The sequence below is a fragment of the Aricia agestis genome, chromosome 9, assembly GCF_905147365.1.
Source record: "Aricia agestis chromosome 9, ilAriAges1.1, whole genome shotgun sequence".
Taxonomy (NCBI): domain Eukaryota; kingdom Metazoa; phylum Arthropoda; class Insecta; order Lepidoptera; family Lycaenidae; genus Aricia; species Aricia agestis.
The window spans coordinates 4,476,110-4,495,428 of NC_056414.1; the positions used below are offsets into that span (position 1 = coordinate 4,476,110).

The window sequence follows — 19,319 nt, forward strand, 5'->3', positions numbered from 1 at the left end:
CTTAAATATTTACTTTATATTAATTTTATTGTTAATTACTAAAGTACAAACATAATTAAGGATTTTGTGAAAATTTCAAGTGTCATTACCATTATTGATTACGAGCAAAAAAGGCCAAAAAAATCATATTTCTTGTATGGGAGCCCCCCTTAAATATTAACTTTATTTTATTTTCAGTATTTGTTGTTATAGTGGCAACAGATATACATAATCTGTTAAAATTTCAGAAGTCTAGCTATCGCGGTTCTTGAGTTACAGCCTGGAGACAGACAGACAGACGGACGGACGGACAGACGGACAGACAACGAAGTCTTAGTATTAGGGTCCCGTTTTTACCTTTTGGGTACGGAACCCTAAAAACGGAACCCATATTAACATTCGTAACGTCTGTCTGTCCGTTCGTATATCACAGCCACCTTTCTCGAAAAATATTTAAAGACTCATGCTGTTGAAACTTGGCAAGTTGATGTTTTTGAGTTTGGTTTTAAATTTTTTTGTTTTAATTTAATCTTACACTCGGTGGTCAAAACATTTAATCCCTAGAACATATACTATAATTCCTAGAGAATTAGGCGTAAACAATGTTAATCACGATGTCGAAAATCTTATTGTAATCCAAATGAAGTTCACCAACTGAAATACGTGAGGAAAACTTGGATTTGTTCTCCGAAGTTGATCTGCGCCATTTCGTTAATCTTCGGACTTGATTAGTTTATTGGAAGTTTATCAAAGCTATTTGGAGTAATTATACTTTTGTTTTGTTGGAAGAATGATAATTTTTGTTCTTCATAGAATTAGTATGTCAGATGACCTAGAAGTATGAGGGTTACAATCTTCAAATGAAATGACGACAAGTATAGTAATTTCTCTATTAAAAATAAATAAGAGAAATAATTCTACAGATAGTTGCAAGACATGAAATGAAAGCATGTGGCAGAGGCTTTCAAAAAAACACAACATCACAGAACTCAGAAGTCAATTAAAAAGGTAGGAAATAATATTTCTTATGTCTCGACTCTCGACCTACATTGTAAAAAATTAACTGTTGAGACTACATTATACGTACTAGGTTATATTAGAAAAATATACTTATAGGTAAATAGTGTATCTAGGATTATAATATTTGGGGTTATGGTGGAGCTCCAAATCACGAAGAAAATTTTCTTTGCAACCGAATAAAGTATATTTTCACCATTTACCTTTATAAAAAATATCTCTGATGGTACATAATATAATAAGCCAATCAAGCTTCCAATATCGACAGGAAATTGTGTACCTGGCGCCTGACAAGTGACACGTACAGTCACCAGACAATGCCCCTCGTGTATGGTTGAATGACGCTTATGAAATTATACGGCGGAATAATGCCTCTCCAAAAACGATTTTAGCGGCCGCGTTCTAGGAATACGTGTCCATTCTATGCTTATTAGCAGCTGTTTATAGCCAGGTAAGTTCACGCATCACATAATATACTTTGAAACTTAGAACTTACGTGTAAAAGTGCTTCAATATTTACTATTTTTGTAAATATTGAAGCAATTTTACACATAAAGTTACAAAGTCAATTCTGTCTCCTATAATTTATTTATAATGGGTATACAATTATAATTAATAACATAAGCATGTAATATTTCAATCCAGGATTGACTTTAACTTAATTCTGTGCAAGTGGGCCTTAATGTGAAGAAAAACATAAATTAAGAATTCAATAAAAATAAGAAAAAGACCTTTCCTACAAAATACTCAAAGACCTATCCATAACTTTCTTTCTAACTAGGGAATATTAGCTCTACATAGAGATTATTGGAATTTCAACAGTCTTTCTGGCTTCTGCTTTTCACTCACACTTCCTTAATTATTAAATGGACAATGCACAATGTATATAAAACTAAAAACACACACCACCTTTATGCCGTTTTATAAATCCAGCGAATTTGATCGACCACACCATTCGATAGAGACACATGGGCGCTGCGCTCGCGCAACCAACCACCGACGGCAACAGTTACTATCTGAGGCACTGACCATGCCGGCTTGAGAAAACACTCATTGAAGCAATTAATGGATTTAAAGGAACTATAAAATAATTTTGACCACCTTTATTAATTGGGAGCCAGATGGTGGTCGTCATTCGTATCATAGAATGCCTTGTTTTACATTTTTCGCTATAGTTGAAGGTTATAAGAAATACAATCACCAATCAATGATATTCTACACCAATGTTTATCAAAATTACCTAAATAAGAAATAATATGTGTCGTGACTGCTGATGCATAAAATATGGATATTACTCGTACACGTAAACCTTACAAGATAACAATATGTAATTACTTACTTGACAACAAGGGCCCAAAACGTTATAATGATCAATAATGATGTTTTTATTTAGATTAGAGGCAGGTTACTTCAGCCCTGACATCACTGCGGCCTTTATGGATCTATTGTGGCTCCTTCATATTAGAGTACCGACCCCAATCCAATCTGCTCATAAATTGATGAATGTTATTTAACTAATTTCAAGTTCCATATTCTGTACTTACTTTTTTTATTTTTGTACTTACTTCTGTTGTCAAATACATGATATCTTAGTATCTAACTAAACTAGGCATTAATTCTTCAAGCCCCATAAGAGCACCGGCGGTGATCGCGACAACAATAGAATACAATTTCCTGGAATCCGCGATCGAAGTATTAAGCAAGAAATCCACGGGAATTTCTTCGTGACAATACTCCGTGTAACAACAAACATTGCATGTGTCGATACAGATAACAGTACTGCTGATAAACAATGCGGAGAATGTGGTGCAAAATAGCTCATTACCGTGGAATCCGAAGCACTGCATTCTGCGGCGCACGCGACAGCACGCGCCTGCCGCGACCACGCTCACGCTAGCGCTGTCTCGCTCCGACATCGACCTTGGCGATCCTCACCCCACAACATAGAGTTCACAATCGCGTGCACGACACGAGACATACGTCATGCCTTCACAGCAGCGGCTGACGTTCTGGCATCTCAAAATTTTATCAGATTGATAAGAGAATCTATCTGTATTAGAAGACACTTAAATGAACCAATGGATGCGTTCGATGCAGACGATACAAAATATCTAAAAGTAATGAATAATGAGTCATTACTAATAAGTAATGACAGTCAATAAATTCATTGAAATTTTGCAAAGAGCATTTTAATTCTTCATTCTTGAGAAAAGCCATGTTCCAATACACAAGGCGATATTATAGCACTTGCTGAAATTAATATTGGCTGTTTTAATCTTCGGATGAAATCGGAACATAATATAAAATAAAAGCAATATCTGAATAGCTACTAGTGAGTCTAAACCAAAAAGTCCAAGCCAGCAATCCAGCTACTGCGGGCATTCTGCGCATTGTTTGATGCAGATATCCAAACCATCTAATTCCTAATTGAGGCCAGCTCAGCGGAAAGCCAATAAACTGAGTGGAACAGTATTTGACGAACTGCATCCTACATCCCATCGTATTTCCGACATTGTGGGGTAAAATATTATGTTCCTCAATGAGCTATGAGCTAAAGTATTGGACTGATGTTTTATCTACAGCTCATAGATAAGGTTCTGTTAAGTTTTTTCAGAAGCTTGCTGGTATCATATTTTATTTAAAACTTCTATTGCACATTGCTAATTCTAAACATCTAAATTACTATTTTCCAGTGAGGCAAAAGAGTTTACAAGAAATATCTCTACCAGCCCTGCTAATTTCTAATTGCAAAGGTCAAAGTTGTTCGTTTTGCTTTGCTTTCTTTTTGTTGAGCAGAATGCTTTCAACCTTATTTCTTGTACGCCTATCAGTAAAAATTACTACACAACGCTATTTCCATTCACATAAAAATACATAGTTGGCAATTGTCATTCTCTATTACTTGCTCAAAATTGTACTAGGTTTTTTTAGTCGGTCCTGCGCCTGATCTCTCGCCAGTCGTGTCGGTCGTCCGTCCCACTGGGTTATGAGAGTTAAGGAATAGAGAGTGCTCTTGTGTACTGCGCACACACTTGGTCACTATAAAAATTACTCCTGCGTAGCTGGCCTGGTTTCAATGAAACCGGGCACCGTCACCGAAACAGGTGTGTGTGGGAGCTTTTATTATTATTATTATTACTAGGTTTTAGGCGACTTCAAAGTTTAAAGTTCTGTTAAACACTAGTTACAAAGTGAGTTACGAAAGCCAAAATCAATATTGCTTACACGAAACCACAAGCACGAAACTGATTTTTAATTCCCTCCTAATAAGAGGAAAATATCTTCTTAATCAAAGCCAGATTAGGCATAAAAGTAGCAAGCACAAGAATCAAGATGCACCGGTACTTGGCCTTGACAAAGCGGTTTCTTGCTCATCTTGTGTGACAACTGACAACAGACTGCAGCTATTGTTCTTCGCCCTTGGATAACACAGATACGCTACAAATGCTATAAACTCAACTCCGATGCTATGAAATAGCAATGTAGATTTGTTCCATGTTTGATGAAGTCCGTTTCCTATAAAAGTACAAAATAGCATTCTAATTAAATGTGAAACTAAATTTAATACACGTTCTGAATTATCAGACTTCGGTAAGAGAGTCATTAGACTTACCTAAATGAGATTTTTTTGCTGCTTGATAGGAAATTGGACTGAATTAAACAAACAACATTAATGTTGCTAATCGGGGTACATTTTAATTAAGTACATATTTTGTTTACTTCTTCATTTGGCAACTGGCAAGAAACAAAGCTTTGATAAGGCAAAATAGCCACTGCTAGCCAGAAATTCCAGCAAAAGTGTATATTCCAATTTTCCAACAATATAAAGCGAAAATAGAGAGAATTATTCAGAGCAATTTTGAACCGATTATGTGCTCGAGTTTGGAGGCCTTGTTTTTCCATTTCGCACGCTATATCAAACATAGAGCTATTGTTTTACCTGTGAATTCTATAAAGCTATAAATATTGCAATAGGTGTGAATTGTGTTACATATAATATTATTAGTAATAGTTTTTTAAAGTACAACCGACTACGAGACGGAGAACTAAGAACTTAAATAGGTAGGTAAACTTTAGTGTATATTTAAGTGGGATTTTTTAACTTTAGAGTTTGGACTCTTCTTTAGAGTAAAAGAGATCCGAATTATGAAAATCACTAGAAAATTGAACCCAATTTTAAGGAAGGCTAACTAGGAGCCATCTTCAAAATCACACAACCAGAATATTACGTTTTCAAAATGTAAGGATCAGATAAATCTGCCTTTTTGATTCAACATCTTTCTACCAAATACCATCTTTAGCTTTCTACTAAAATAGCAACAGATAGCCTCGTTTAAACATGCGCGGCGTTCTCACTTTGAAAGACGTGCGACAACACAATCCTTTGAAGACGTTTTTCTTTGTTTCTGCCCAGCGATATCGAAATGCACCACAAACAGATTTCATGTATATTTTTAGACAAGTAACAAATTCAAGCATGGAAATCCATGCTTATAAAATAAAATGATGAGGGCAATTTTACAAATTCACACCTACCGAGTAGTGTGGACTGTGGCGAGACAGTACTCTTGCAGCCAATTAAATTGTCTGTTTGCACTGTCTCGCGACTATACTCGGTAGGTGTAACAGGTACTTGAATAATATATTTAATATTATATAAATAGAGAAAAAAAGTTTGTTTGTTTGTTTGTTTGAACGCGCTAATCGCAGGAACTACTGGTCCGATTTTAAAAACTATTTCAGTGTTAGATAGCCCATTTATCGTGGAAGGCTATAGGCAATATTTTATCACACTAAGACTAATAGAAGCGAAGAAACAGAGGAAAATGTGGAAAAAACGGGGGGAAATTATTTGAAAGGGCTTATCTCACGAACTACTATAGCATTGTTATTTGGCACAGATAGAAGTAGACCACGTGAAGGATCATAGACTATTTTTTGTGGACTAGTTTGTCTGTGAAATATCTAATTTACGCGGGCGAAGCCTCGCGGAACGTCTAGTAAAATGTAAATTGCGTTTAGAGAGGAATTCCTCTTACTTAACACAAGCATAAAAAAATTCCGACTCAAATTTTCCATAGAAACGAGATATTATTTTTGTGTTAAAGATTCAAAAATCTAATCAATGTCCAAATTTCAGTCTATCTATATTCTAGACCAGACTTTATTATGAACTCAACAACAAGAACAACACGTCGAATTCATCATATCCCATGACAGTAGCAAAAATATAGACCAATAATATAGGAATCGCAGGTTAAAGTAGAGCGCATTAAAGTGGCGTAGGCAACAGATAACAATGCTCAGGCAGATAAGCCACGTTCGATCATGTGGATCACAATAAGTATTGTATGATTGTAGACCGTGGGATAAGGGAAGTAGTATCTAAATGAAAGCATGATAAAAATGTCCAAATGTGTGCGGAGGATCTCTCTTTCGTAAGTCGTAAGTCGTAACGGATGACCGACTCTACTGGCGAGGAATCAGGCACAGGACCGACTTTTTACAAGTTCATCTGACATACAGATGGTTTCTTGTAAGACAATCAGGTGCTCAGCATTATTCTAATTTCTAAGCAAATTTTTAAATACAAAAACCAAGTCATTGTGGTTTAGATTTTGGCAGCTCTAAGTTACTGGACCACGGAAGCGTTTATATACAATATAATATTATGTACATACATATATGAAAGTATGTATGCCATCGAAATGAAAATATGTCCCTAATAACCGAACGACAAAGCGCAGTGGGTCGCGAACTATTCTGTGTCATCCCCCACAAAGACACTAATAATACCGCGCTACATACACCACGCGAGTGTTTACATTATTACTGGCTAAATATGGACATGGTTTACTCCTAAATTACTCACGTACAGAATATTGAACTTAAAATTAATATGTAGAGTATTCTCTACATATTAATTGTAAGGAGGAGGAGGAGTCACAATAGATCCTCATGGGTCGCAGTGACGTCAGGGCTACAGCAACCTGCCTTCTTTAAAAAAAATAATTCTCTACACCAGTGTTTTTTAATCTGTGGGTCGAGACCCCTAGGGGGGTCGCGAAGCCTTACTCGGGGGATCGCTACCAGAAAGAAAAAGTTGAGGTATAAATTATAATAGATGAATATACTAAACTAGGAAAAAATCATTACCTTTAATACCTTTTAATATAAAACTATTTATTTGGCTCTCTATGACACGAGGGGGTCGCCAGTATATTCTAATCTGTAAAGGGGTCGCGAAATCAAAAAGATTGAAAAACACTGCTCTACACTACTGAAGAAGGGTGATTTTAGTCTTACGCCGACCGCACTCGCACCTTTGGCGCTGACGGTGTATGAAATTCTTGGTAGCGTTTTGAGTAACGCGTAGCCGGTAGCGATTCACGCTTTTATTACCTAATTATCAATTCATACAGCGCCGGCCGCCGACGGTCAGCTGAACCCATGCTGAACCTTTGATACTCCTTGCGAGATTTTTGATAGTATCTTTAAGCATGGACGCGCAATATATTTTATAGGTAAAATAGTGATTCAAACTTTGAAGATCAAATAAGGTAGAAGAAGAGAAGAAGGTAGAACAGGAGAATCTACAAGGATTTTTAGTTTCAGCAAAAGAAGTTAAAGAAATACTTTTATTTCTTTTTTTTTATTTATTATACTTTTTGCACACATCAAGGTACAGGAGGCGGGCTTAATGCCTTTAGGCATTTTCTTCCAGCCAACCTTTGGGTGAAGACGATAGAGACGAGATGTGGTAGATGCAAAGTACATCTATAATTTTATCAACATTAATAAATACATACTATAATAATTACTATTACATACTATACGGATACTTTTAATAATAGAAATTAAATTATTATGTAAGAAAATAATAGAAATTTAGTTTAAAAAAATATTTTATAACCGTTAAAAGACCATTAAAACCATTAAATTCTTCCTGACCGTCCGTCACCGTTGTCTCTCACAGATCAACAGTAAATTAAGATTTAATTTACTTGGAAATTATTGCTTCACTTTCCGCTACTTTCTAAAACCTTATCTCTGAATATTTAAGATATATTTGGTTTGGAGCTCCTCTTAATTTAATCGTGTTAATATGCCTTAAAAAGCCACTCTGCTAAAAGCTTTATTGATAACGAAATTATGAAGCAAAGTGGCCCTCTACCCTATGGTAAATCTCGTATATATGACTGTATGTATATGGGATCAAAATTAGCCTAAATATTTTCATGTACTATATATACAAATGTATATATACTTACTACATGAATTATAATAATTTGGAACGATACTGCATTGCCCATATTATATCTAGACATATTGATATATTTTTCTTGTACTTTCCTTAAGAGTTAAGAACCGTCTATTTGGCCAAGAATCGTGTGATTGCAATTGACTCCTGAAAAATTCTATTTATTAATGGCACTTTTCGATGCTTAGTTGATGTAATTTGCATGAGTGGATTTCATGCAGATTGAAATCTAATAAGATTTCACTTTTCACGTTAAGAATACATCGACTAAACACTTTTCACTTTCGTTAAGTGCATTTTACTTGGCAACTAATCTTCCGTGGAGTCTTCGGACGCGATGCCAAAATTGTAACTATTACAGTTACTTTCTTAATATCTTAGTTTACTTCTTCGAAACGAGACGAGGCCCGACTTGGCGATGCACAAAAGAAATACAAATTATACATAATACAGGGTGTTACACAACAAATTGATAATACTATAGGCTGTGTACTATTTATGTGCCACATTATGTAGAGGTTTTGACTTTTAAGTAGTTTTTATTATTCGTAGCTTTTAAGTTATGAGAAATGCCCCGACGTCTTGAAATTGCCCATACAATAATCAAACAAAAAACTCTTTCAGCGCTACCACTTTCACAGTCAGTGTACATCATGTATTCGTTATATCAAAATAAACAAGTAAATATATCATTTTTCGACTAAGTTGCGTTAAATGCTCATATCTATAGAGCTAATATTGTACTTATGTAAATATCTCTATTTAAACATTGTTACAGTTTAAGAACACGATTCATATTCAAATAAACGACAGTATATATTAAGTCTATGCAAATAAACAAATATTATAATGGAATGTACGGAAAATTACATAAGCAATAATTACTTTATGTAACAGATTTTATGTCTGCAAATTACTTAGGTAAAACTAAAAAAAAATAATGCTTTGTCAATGTGAACGAATTTTCTTTATGTTCTAGACCATTTTTGTTTGGTTCATCGCGATCGTTAGGACTTAGGTAGGTGCATTCGACTTTTCCAAAACCACTAAAATTGTAGAGTACATGCAGGACTCCAGAGATTGGTGACGAATACACCAGTTTTGTCATAACAGCATGTTGTAACATTCAAATCTATTTTAAGTTGATATTTAAAAACAATCTACTTGCAAATCCATGTTGTACGTTTAAGTGGTCTTTATTGACTTTTTACTCTACCACAGATTAGATGAGTAGTTAGTTTTTTCGCGGCGCCTAACTATCTACCCTACTTCAGATAGATACCATTACTTAATCTATGTAAGTTTAATCATGGAATTTGTACAAGATGTGAGTTGTGACTGTATGCTTAAATGTAACACTTAGATACCTGAATTGTATTCTGTTTAAAAGAGGTTAAAACTATTTATTAGCAGTTTCAAAGGCTACTTAATTACGTTAAAAATTATTAATAACTCCTTTTTTTAAGAAAAGGTCCAAGTGTCTATTTAGAAGTTCTACATAGGCAGGTGTAACAAGCCTATTACTGTCCAAGAGGGTGATCAAATGTCACAGGGGTCTTAGGAGAAGCCAAAAAAGTTGAGGATTCCTGCACGTTTGTCATTTTGTTACATCTGTAAAAACATTGTTTTTGTAAATTGATATAGAAGGAATACTTATATAAGGTCATAAGTAGTAAGTAGATAAATAATATTGAATCACGAATTTTATGCAAAATCATAATATGAATTAAGTTTTTTTACGTTATAAGGTGTAGGTAGTTGTAGTAATAGGTGCTTAGACTGATTAAAATTTGAGTCTTTAACTTCTACACATTTTACTTTAAAGTAGAGCCAAGACAAGAAATCGATTTCGATGTATTGATCGACTAGCATGTAATACAACAAAATCCGATCTCTGGATAAAAAGGGCTTTTGCCCAAAAATGGGATAGAGTAGTCATATAATATTAAGTATCTCATCATATCTAGGGACTAGGTACACAAGTGATATCTAACAAAGATTAGAAGTTGCCTAATTGTAATGCCTATTCACGGTTTTCTATCACTACTATGGGGTTAGTTTAAATACCTATCCGTTTAAAATTATTTGTTAAACTATAAAAATATTTCTACTTCAAACTTTTAAGATCATAAGTTAGTGTCACAGAACCTAATTTGACTAGAAAGTATTTGAATACATACAAGATTAATACCTTAGTACCGTTAGAGTTCTAAAAAAACATAGAAACGAGTTTCTTGCTCAAAGGATTACAATTTACAACGCTGTAGTCACATTAGCATAACCAGCTCAAATTACATACAACTTCAGTAAGTACGTTTGCAAAAAACAAACAATGAAAAAATTGTAGGTAATCTTGAAAAAAAAAGGACAAGATAGTCAATATACACAGCAAAGTCGTGAACAAAATCAGAAGACTCTACATAATATTATTATAAACCAAAGTTAATGTAACATTATTAAACTAGATAAGAGCTCTAGGTAGAGCCAGGTAGCTAACCCATATCGGTTTTGTTACATTTGAATTCAATTGATTAGAAGCCCTTTTAAATCTAGACTACAAACATTGTAAAATAATAAACAAACTCACTGTCTCTACCGAGAATAATTTCCAGCGTGTTCGGCACTTCAAAACGTATTTTCATAGCACTGGCAATTTTCACTCACAGAAAAAAACAAAACATTCAAATTTGGAATTCACAGGTTTATTGGCGCGCATCGGATATACTTCGTTGACAACTCGGCACGAACTGAGCGTCCGGAAGGACGCCTCCCGCCTCACCGGTCTATTTGAATACAGCTGTTCGTGATGTAACACTGTGACGAAAGATATCGTCACGTGGAGCGCGAATATGTAGCGCACAAGTATACGGTAGTAGTTAGCACGATTACTTGGTAATCTTGACAAGGTCTAGGGCAACCTTCTCTAGACTCTATTGTTACATTTAAACTCTATTATTACATTTAAAGCAAGTGAAAACACGATTTGCTGCTATTGTAATAAAAGTTCAAACGTTAAATAGATAATAAAGAGTTCCCGCAGGAAAATAAAAATAGTAGAGTTCCTGAAACTCTCTGGTATCTACTTAAATATGTAATGTAAATTGGGATGTTTTAAGTTACTTACATTAACGCTGATAATAAATCTTATTTTCAGCGTTAATATAACACTATTCACTATTCACTTTGCTTCAATAAAAACTCTGTCACATTGAAATTTGAATGTAAGAGAGTATAATGCTTTATGTAGACTATGTAGATAGATCGTAGCAGGGAGAAAAATGTTTTATCTCTGTACTAAATAATGCCCGCAACTCCGTTGCCCCAAAATTCGTTTATTGCTTAGTTATAATATTACGTCCTTTCCCGGGACTCAAACTACCAAACAGCAAAAATATTTGGGCGTGAAGACTTGAAGAGATAACAGACAGACATAATTTCGCATTTATAATATTAGTATGGATTATTTACAAAATAATCTCTCTTATCAATCATGCCTACCAGAAGTCGTACATGTAATATGTCAAGCCAAGGCCCGTGTGGTTTTGCCTGTGGTTTATGTTGTTGAGCCATAGCCCATAAGCAACTCAAGTTATTTATTTGGTATCAATATCCTAAGACAAAATCGTTGAAGACGTAAGTGGATGAAGAGGGGAACTAATAGTTTTTTTTTGCGGAAATGGAGGCTTTAGCGAAAAAATAATTTGAAATCAAAAAAATGGCTAGATGAATATAGGCAGATGTTGAAGTAGGTAAGTTACAAGGTTTGCTCAAATTTTATGGGAAAAAATCGGCCAAGTGCGTGTCGGGCCACGCGCAATATTTTCCACACCATCAATAATTGTCTAAACACACTATGCCGAATTTCCGCGGCGGAAATTCCGCATGGTTACGTCAGCAATGTCAAACGCATACAATATATAACGCGACGGAATTTCGGCATGGTGTGTCGTCGGTAAGGCGGAATGAAGCCTAACTTCCGCCGCGGAAATTCGGCATAGTGTGTTTAAACACAAACCTCTCTAGAATGGAATTCACTCTGTATTTTGTAATGTTTTCTTTCTAAACGGCCGAGCTGGCCAGCTATTTATATGCCGGCAATGCAGACGGACCTTCTCACCTATTTAACCGACATTTAGGACGTGTTTACTGTTTTGTTTTACAAATAAATTAACTGAGGCGTGGAAAAACTGACACTACGGTAAATATTTAGTGAGAGTAGGAGATAAACTTTAGAAAACATTCCGACTTAGAAGTTAGAAGGTTTTTTCAAAGACCATGGGGCATGGTCTAAATCTGTAGTTGAATTATTTTTAGACGCCTCTTTCAGACTCTACATACAGTTTTCGACGCACGTTACATGTGTCAGAAATGGTAAAGGTCTGTCTACTCTGGTAAAGGGTACTGCCAAGTGCCAACTGATCTGGTAAGTGAAAATCTGGCAGAGTAATTACAATTACCCCAATAACAATTGGGGTTTGTCAACAAATTAAGCACCATTTTCAATGCTTTTTGAATGAAAAAACAGGGTTTTTGTACATTAATTATTCCAATGAATTTTATCAAAATTCCATGACCGATTTCGACAAATTTATTACTCGATATTATTTAAGAGATATACTTAGGTGAATTGTAAAGCCCCCGTCAAATATCACTTATTCAGCTGACTTCCAGGAAAAATTAAAATTCCTGTTCAAAAAAAACGTCGCGTTCAGTAAAAGTCCGCGCCAGGGACAATACACGTTCTGCAAACAATAGTAGCTTGTGGCTCGCATAGCAATCAGGAGTCCATTCAGGCTTATTTTCCCTCTAACAGGACCTTAGTACAACGGGCATATGGATCATTATCCTATAACCTATCTAGGAGGCAAAATAAGGACTATACGTTGCCAAAGCCCAAACCTATAAAACCATGTATGTTTGAGGATGTTTGAAGGATTTGTTTCGTATGTTTCCCCTTAAATTGTGTGATGTACCTATTGTGTACGCAGTGTACGATTGAAATTGAACTTTATACATTATCGAAGGTTAGGTAGACCTTCAGAACTGGATACCTCCTAAAGTAACTGCGACCGAAACTCCAAAGTTGCTAGTCGTTCTTACCCCTATAAGGGACATACCTGCCTAGTGCCTACACAGAAAAACTTTCAGCTATTATAAGATGACGAAAGTCGCTGGCTCTTGGGCTATACAGAGTGTTCTGTATAGCCCAAGGGGGATTTAGGGTGTGTATGTGTATCTGATATAGAGTTCATTGTGAAATTGGGGCACCGAAACAGTAATTTTTAGGGTTCCGTACCTCAAAAGGAAAAAACGGAACCCTTATAGGATCACTTTGTTGTCCGTCTGTCCGTCCGTCCGTCTGTCAAGACCCTTTTTCTCAGAAACGCGTGGAGGTATGAAGCTGAAATTTATATCAATTACTCAGGTCTACTGTCCCTTGAAGCTGTGAAAAAATCAAACTTCTAAGCCAACGCAATCAAAAGATACAGCCGTTTATGCCGCAAATTTTCGACACTTGCAAGGGAATCAAAACCTACAGGGTGCTTCCCGTGAACTCAGAATCTTGAAATTTGGTACGAAGCAACGTCTTATAGCATAGATAAAGGAAAAATTACGAAAACCATAAATTTTTAGTTACATCACATAATATTTTTTTTTTTAATAATTTTAAACTTACTACCCATTTCCTCATAAACGCGTAGAGGTATTAAATTGAAATTCATACCAAATACTCAGGTCTATAATACCTTTAAGCTGTCGGAACCCTCGGTGCGCGAGTCCGACTCGCACTTGGCCGGTTTTTTTTTTAGATTTGTATGGGCAAGCGCTTCAGCCTTCAGCGTCATGAATACAGAAGTAAAAAAAGATGCTCTTTCGCCGCTACTACTTTCACAGTGCACTCTATACAAAGGACACATACCCATTAACCACCGTAAAGTATTATCACTTAGGTCTTAGTAGTTTTCTTACACGACTTTACACGTCGTATAATGTATAGTAAAACAAACGCTCATTGCCGCCGATTCTCCCACGTAATTTCGCGTCTCCAATAAATAACACTTGCAGCTTAATCATTTTATTAGGGCCACTGTGTGGTGCGAATTGAAGCTTTCGTGTTATTGAGCGAAAACCACCGGCGATTTGTGGTTTAGAACACGGAATATCCATACATACCTAAGGATTATGAATTAGGTCTATTTTATGAGATTTTTAAATTGTAATAAAACCTTGGAAAGTTTTTAATTAATTTATTTATGTTTAAGCTACCAGAGTAATTCTTACACCGATCTTTCTATTTTTGAATGTTCCGTTAATTACCATTAAAAAAACCGGTCAAGTGCGTGTCGGGCCACGCACAATAGGTATAGGGTTCCGTAGTACCGCTAGTTTTGAAAATTTTTGTATGGTCAATGAATGTACATATTTTATTATGTGTTTTACATTACTAACAACATCATCTCAGTAACTTTTCAAAGGAATTTGAACGAAAAGTTTCTTTACACTTCGCCGAACACTTTTTTTTAGTTGATCGACTATTACTCAATTTGATCGAAGTAGGTACTCAATAACTTATGAAGTCTTCTTAGCCGTGAAAGTTTTCCTTTTAAATTCAGCATATTTCCTACTCCCGTGATTTTTCACATTTTCACAGAAGCAACCGTTTAGCTGGTAGAAGGGGGGGGGGGGGACACTGGGGAGATGTCTCTGATGTAAAGAGGCAGTTTATAACTGCATCTTTAATCAATGCCAAATTAAACAAACATCGAAGTGATACATTTCCTATAGAAACTAATAAGTAATAACTAAAAACCAACCGATTGTTCGGTTAAACGCATGGAACTGGGTGAACGCAGTTAAATATTCATTTTAACTATCTCATATCATAGTCACATTCACACTGAGTCATAAAAAAGTCGACAACTTATATCGTCGACGCAAAAAAATAATCATTTCGTTCCGTTATTATGCTGTACAAATTCTCCAATTTAAATCCCTATAAAACCTATGATTTACACTTGTCACATGCCTGTAAATTATAGTCTAGGAGACCATAAAACTAATTTAACCATGCAATCTAACAGCCGTAAATTGTGCCTAACCATGTCAAATCAATATGGACTCACGGTTGCGTCGCCTGAGGCAAGCCAGTAGCTTCATGTCAAAGGACAGCACTTGACGACCGCACTGGCAGATGCCAGCCGAAATAATGGCTTTTGTTTACACGCGACAATTGCTTTTATTGGTGCATTCAACTGGCAAGCCACTCGCACTAGAGCGATAGAGGATGGCGTGGGTTAGAGAATATACTTCGTTATTCTTATTATAGGGTTATTGGAAGCAGAAACAGGTGTTAGAATGCTAGACCCTCTAAAGGCCGCATTCAGAGACATTTAACGATACCTTATTTTTAATGAATATTTTGACATACTTCATATTTCTGTCAAAGTCTCATTAAATAATGTTACTAATCACAGTTTCCTTCGTCTATGATAATCATTAAAAGTCAGTAGTCACTGAGTACGGCCGCTGAAGTCGAGTTTTTTTAGTGTTTAGTAGTTTTTTTAGTTCAATTCATTTCAACCAAACAACAAACTCATTCCAAGTGTGCAGGAATACTTTTTCACAAGATTGAATAATTCAGCCGCAGTAGCGGGCGACGCCGGATTAAAAGGAGCGCCAAGTTTTTCAGCACTTTTAGCACCCTGGGCGCCGAAGAAATCTCGCCCAGGGCTGGTAGTGCTAAAACCGGCCCTGATCAGCCGATTACTTTGAGGTCAGGATTACGCCTCTAGTCCACCAACGCTGCGAACTGCGAAACAGCGGCGGTTCGCTTTTTATTATTTTAATTTACTGTCTCATCCGCCACACGACAGTGCGCTATATTGCATCTCGCTCTATTGCTGTTTCGCATTGGTTTCGCAGTTTTCGCAGTTCGCAGCGTTGATGGACTAGAGGCGTAAAGAACATAATATTAAAACAAAATTTGACGTAAAAAAGTTTACTTTCTATCACAATATGATTTCTACATTAGTTTTTGGAACATAGATGCCAAATATCATACTAAAAAAACAAATCATAATTTAAAATACTGATTCGAGGCTAGTTACAAACTATTTACCAATTACACCATAAAGTGTCATCCAAACAAAAGAAATGCAAAAAAAACTCTCAGTAGGTAGTGGAAAAAAGTTATGAGTAAGACATGATTGTGACATTCAGAAATCATAAAATAATTTTGTTTCTAGCATCACACATTATTTCTCACGTATTGTTACGTTTAAATTCAATTATTTCGTAATAAAAATGTTATGAGAATTATTTGTATCTAACAAGACATAAACAGTTTTTATGTGGAGTAAAAAATCGACCAAGTACGAGTTGGACTCGCGCACAAAAGGTTCCGTATCACAATAGAGCAAAAATAGGCTGAAAATCATGGTTTCTGTATTAATTATTAATTATTCAATTTATTTTAATAATTTTACTATTAATTATGAAAGCGCAAATACAATTGAGTATTTTTTTTAATATTTCAAGTGCCTATGTGTTGCCATTATTAATATCGAGCAAAAAATAGCAAAAATATCATGTTTGTTGTATGGGAGGCCCTCTTAAATATTTAATTTATTTTAAATTTAGTTTGTTATTATTTTTAGCAATATTCCGCGAAAACAACTTCCACCTTTAAGTAAATGAGTGAGTGTATGCATAGGCATGCGTACAGCACCTCCCTCCTCCCACACTGCCTATGCGTACACTCGCATGCAAGAACTTGCAAACACCACCACCACACAAGCAATAATGTTGGCAAATCCGTGCAAGGCCCCTCACCACCATGTAGGTTAATAACAAACTAAATTTAAACTATGGATTTCCGCAAAGTAACGCCTGATTCCATTAACTATTTAATTTATTTTGTTTTTAATATTTGTTGTTGTAGCTGCAACAGACATACATAATCTGTGAAAATTTAAAAAAATCTAGTTATAGCGGTTCTTGAGTTACAGCCTGTAGACAGACAAACATCGAAGTCTTAAGTAATAGGGTCCTGTTTTTACCCTTTGGGTACGGAACCCTAAAAATAAGTTCGTCGATATTCATAGAATGCACCTTGTTTATCTAGCCACTTATTTGTATTCAATTAAAAAGTTTAACCAGCTTCGAATCTCACAACAGACATAAAAAACTTGTAATCAGGCAAATGATCATTTGGCAGTTGGCAATACCAACAATACTTCCTTTGAATGAGAAACCTGAAAATTGCATGTGTACAATTTTATCAGAATAGTCAATAACAATTTGACTACATTGATATACCATGAATATTTTTTAACTCTGCTTTTAGAATATTTTACAATTAAGGTCAATGTGTCGAAGTCCGTCTGGGAGGTAAGTCCGTCTAGCGGCAATAACTTCCATATTTGAACGACTAGTTTCATGTGGCTCAGTGGGTAAAACAATATTGCAAAGTTAGTTTGATCTAAGAAACAGACATATCGCTACTAACTGCCTGTTACGAAAAAAACGATCTCAATTTTTTTTCCGTTTTGTACTCGCAATAGGAGTGTAAGTCTCTGCCAAAAAAATAAAAAAAAGTGGTAATACGAAGGAGTTTTTGGAGTTTCTTGGATTACATAAATAATTTAGTGATCCTTTTACTTATTACTGGTGTTAGATTCGTTAATATCGCTTTAATTTCGTTATTATCACCTGCAACATGTGTCTAACCTAAAATTGCAAAAATTGGGAAGTCCGTCTAGTTTTCATAAGGAAAGGCCGTCATATGCCGGGTCTGGCCTCGAATCAGATATTGTCAACCTTTTCAAATATACATGTCTTTATTGTTAATTTGCATTTAAACTATGAACTACTAAATCATAGCATTGCCCAAATTTTACTGCACGGAAAGAGCATACAAGAGGGGCTGATAAAAATTGCAAAAGATATATTTAAACTACTAAGTAAAAAAAGAAGGGTTTGGTTTTGTAATATTCCAAAAACCAAAAATTATTTGAGATAATCAAAATTTGAAAAAAGATCCTTACAGAGCAGGAAATTTTCCTAAAAAATCCTACATCCCGTATCAACAACCCTTATAATTTTAATTGAGCGGTGAAAATAATGGTAAAAACGCGTAACTTTCGCGTGCATGGCCCCAATCTGCCACGTAAACTAAAAAGTTATTTTAAGTAACTAAATATTAATATGAAGGAATAAAAAAAATAGGTACTAAGTAGACATATCAATAACAATAATCAAATCAAAATTAAGTAGGGGAGTATGTTGAAAAATGTCTCATCCCATAAATGATGATGAAGCAAAGTTGTTGATTTTACCACGTAAGTAAAAAAATACGGCAACTAAGATTATTTTTAGATCATTATAGGTCTAATTAATATATAGCCTATAATTTCCGATGACACAAGTTACTTTAAAAAGCGAATCTCAAGTCAAAAAATTATGTTAAACTTTAATTTTAATTTAGAAAAGTATGCCGGACTTCGACACATTGACCTTACTTATTAAAAAAAACTAGAATTTATTTGAAATTGAAATAAAAATTCTTTGAATTAATTTACAAAAAGTACTTTCAATGCTTATTGCACTATAAAAATATCCGGTATAAGCATACTCTAGGCACAATCATGTACTGTCTATTAGTTTACATGTTACAATTACTTACTTTTATTTAAAACTTATAACGAGGGTTTGTTTTTAAAATTATAGTGAGATTTTAAATAATTATTTAATCTAATAATAAAAATTTAAAGTATCATTGAAATAAAAAAATTATATGCATCATACAATAAAACATCGGACTGAGCTTGTTTTGAAATCAAATTAATTAAAGCTTCACATATTATTGTTTTGGAATATTATCCCCCTAATAATAAAAATAGGTACACAGAAAAATATAACTACAGTTCGACAAGGCTTTATATGAACGTGACGAAAAAAGGAACTAAACGCTTCTATCATACAAAAACGTCATTTTTGACATGCGTTTGACAGTCCTCCTTTACCAACAGCGCTCCCGTCAATGTCACCCGCGTTCATTTAA

General features: G+C 35.0%; 1 protein-coding gene across 9 annotated transcripts in view; it reads right to left on the bottom strand.

The window, feature by feature from the left end:
* The window catches only part of LOC121730600 (guanine nucleotide exchange factor DBS-like), a 116,433-nt gene that overhangs the window by 79,579 nt on the left and 17,535 nt on the right, over nt 1-19,319 (bottom strand). The window contains exon 1 of one of the 9 annotated variants that reach the window (XM_042119715.1): nt 15,382-15,465. The exons of 6 other annotated variants lie outside the window; for them this stretch is intronic. In XM_042119715.1, coding sequence (XP_041975649.1) covers nt 15,382-15,415 — 34 coding nt within the window. In that variant the 5' untranslated portion in view covers nt 15,416-15,465. Of the gene's footprint in view, nt 1-2,821; nt 2,918-10,844; nt 11,000-15,381; nt 15,466-19,319 lie in introns of those variants that run through there. 2 more of the 9 variants (XM_042119713.1, XM_042119712.1) reach the window with 2 other exon arrangements.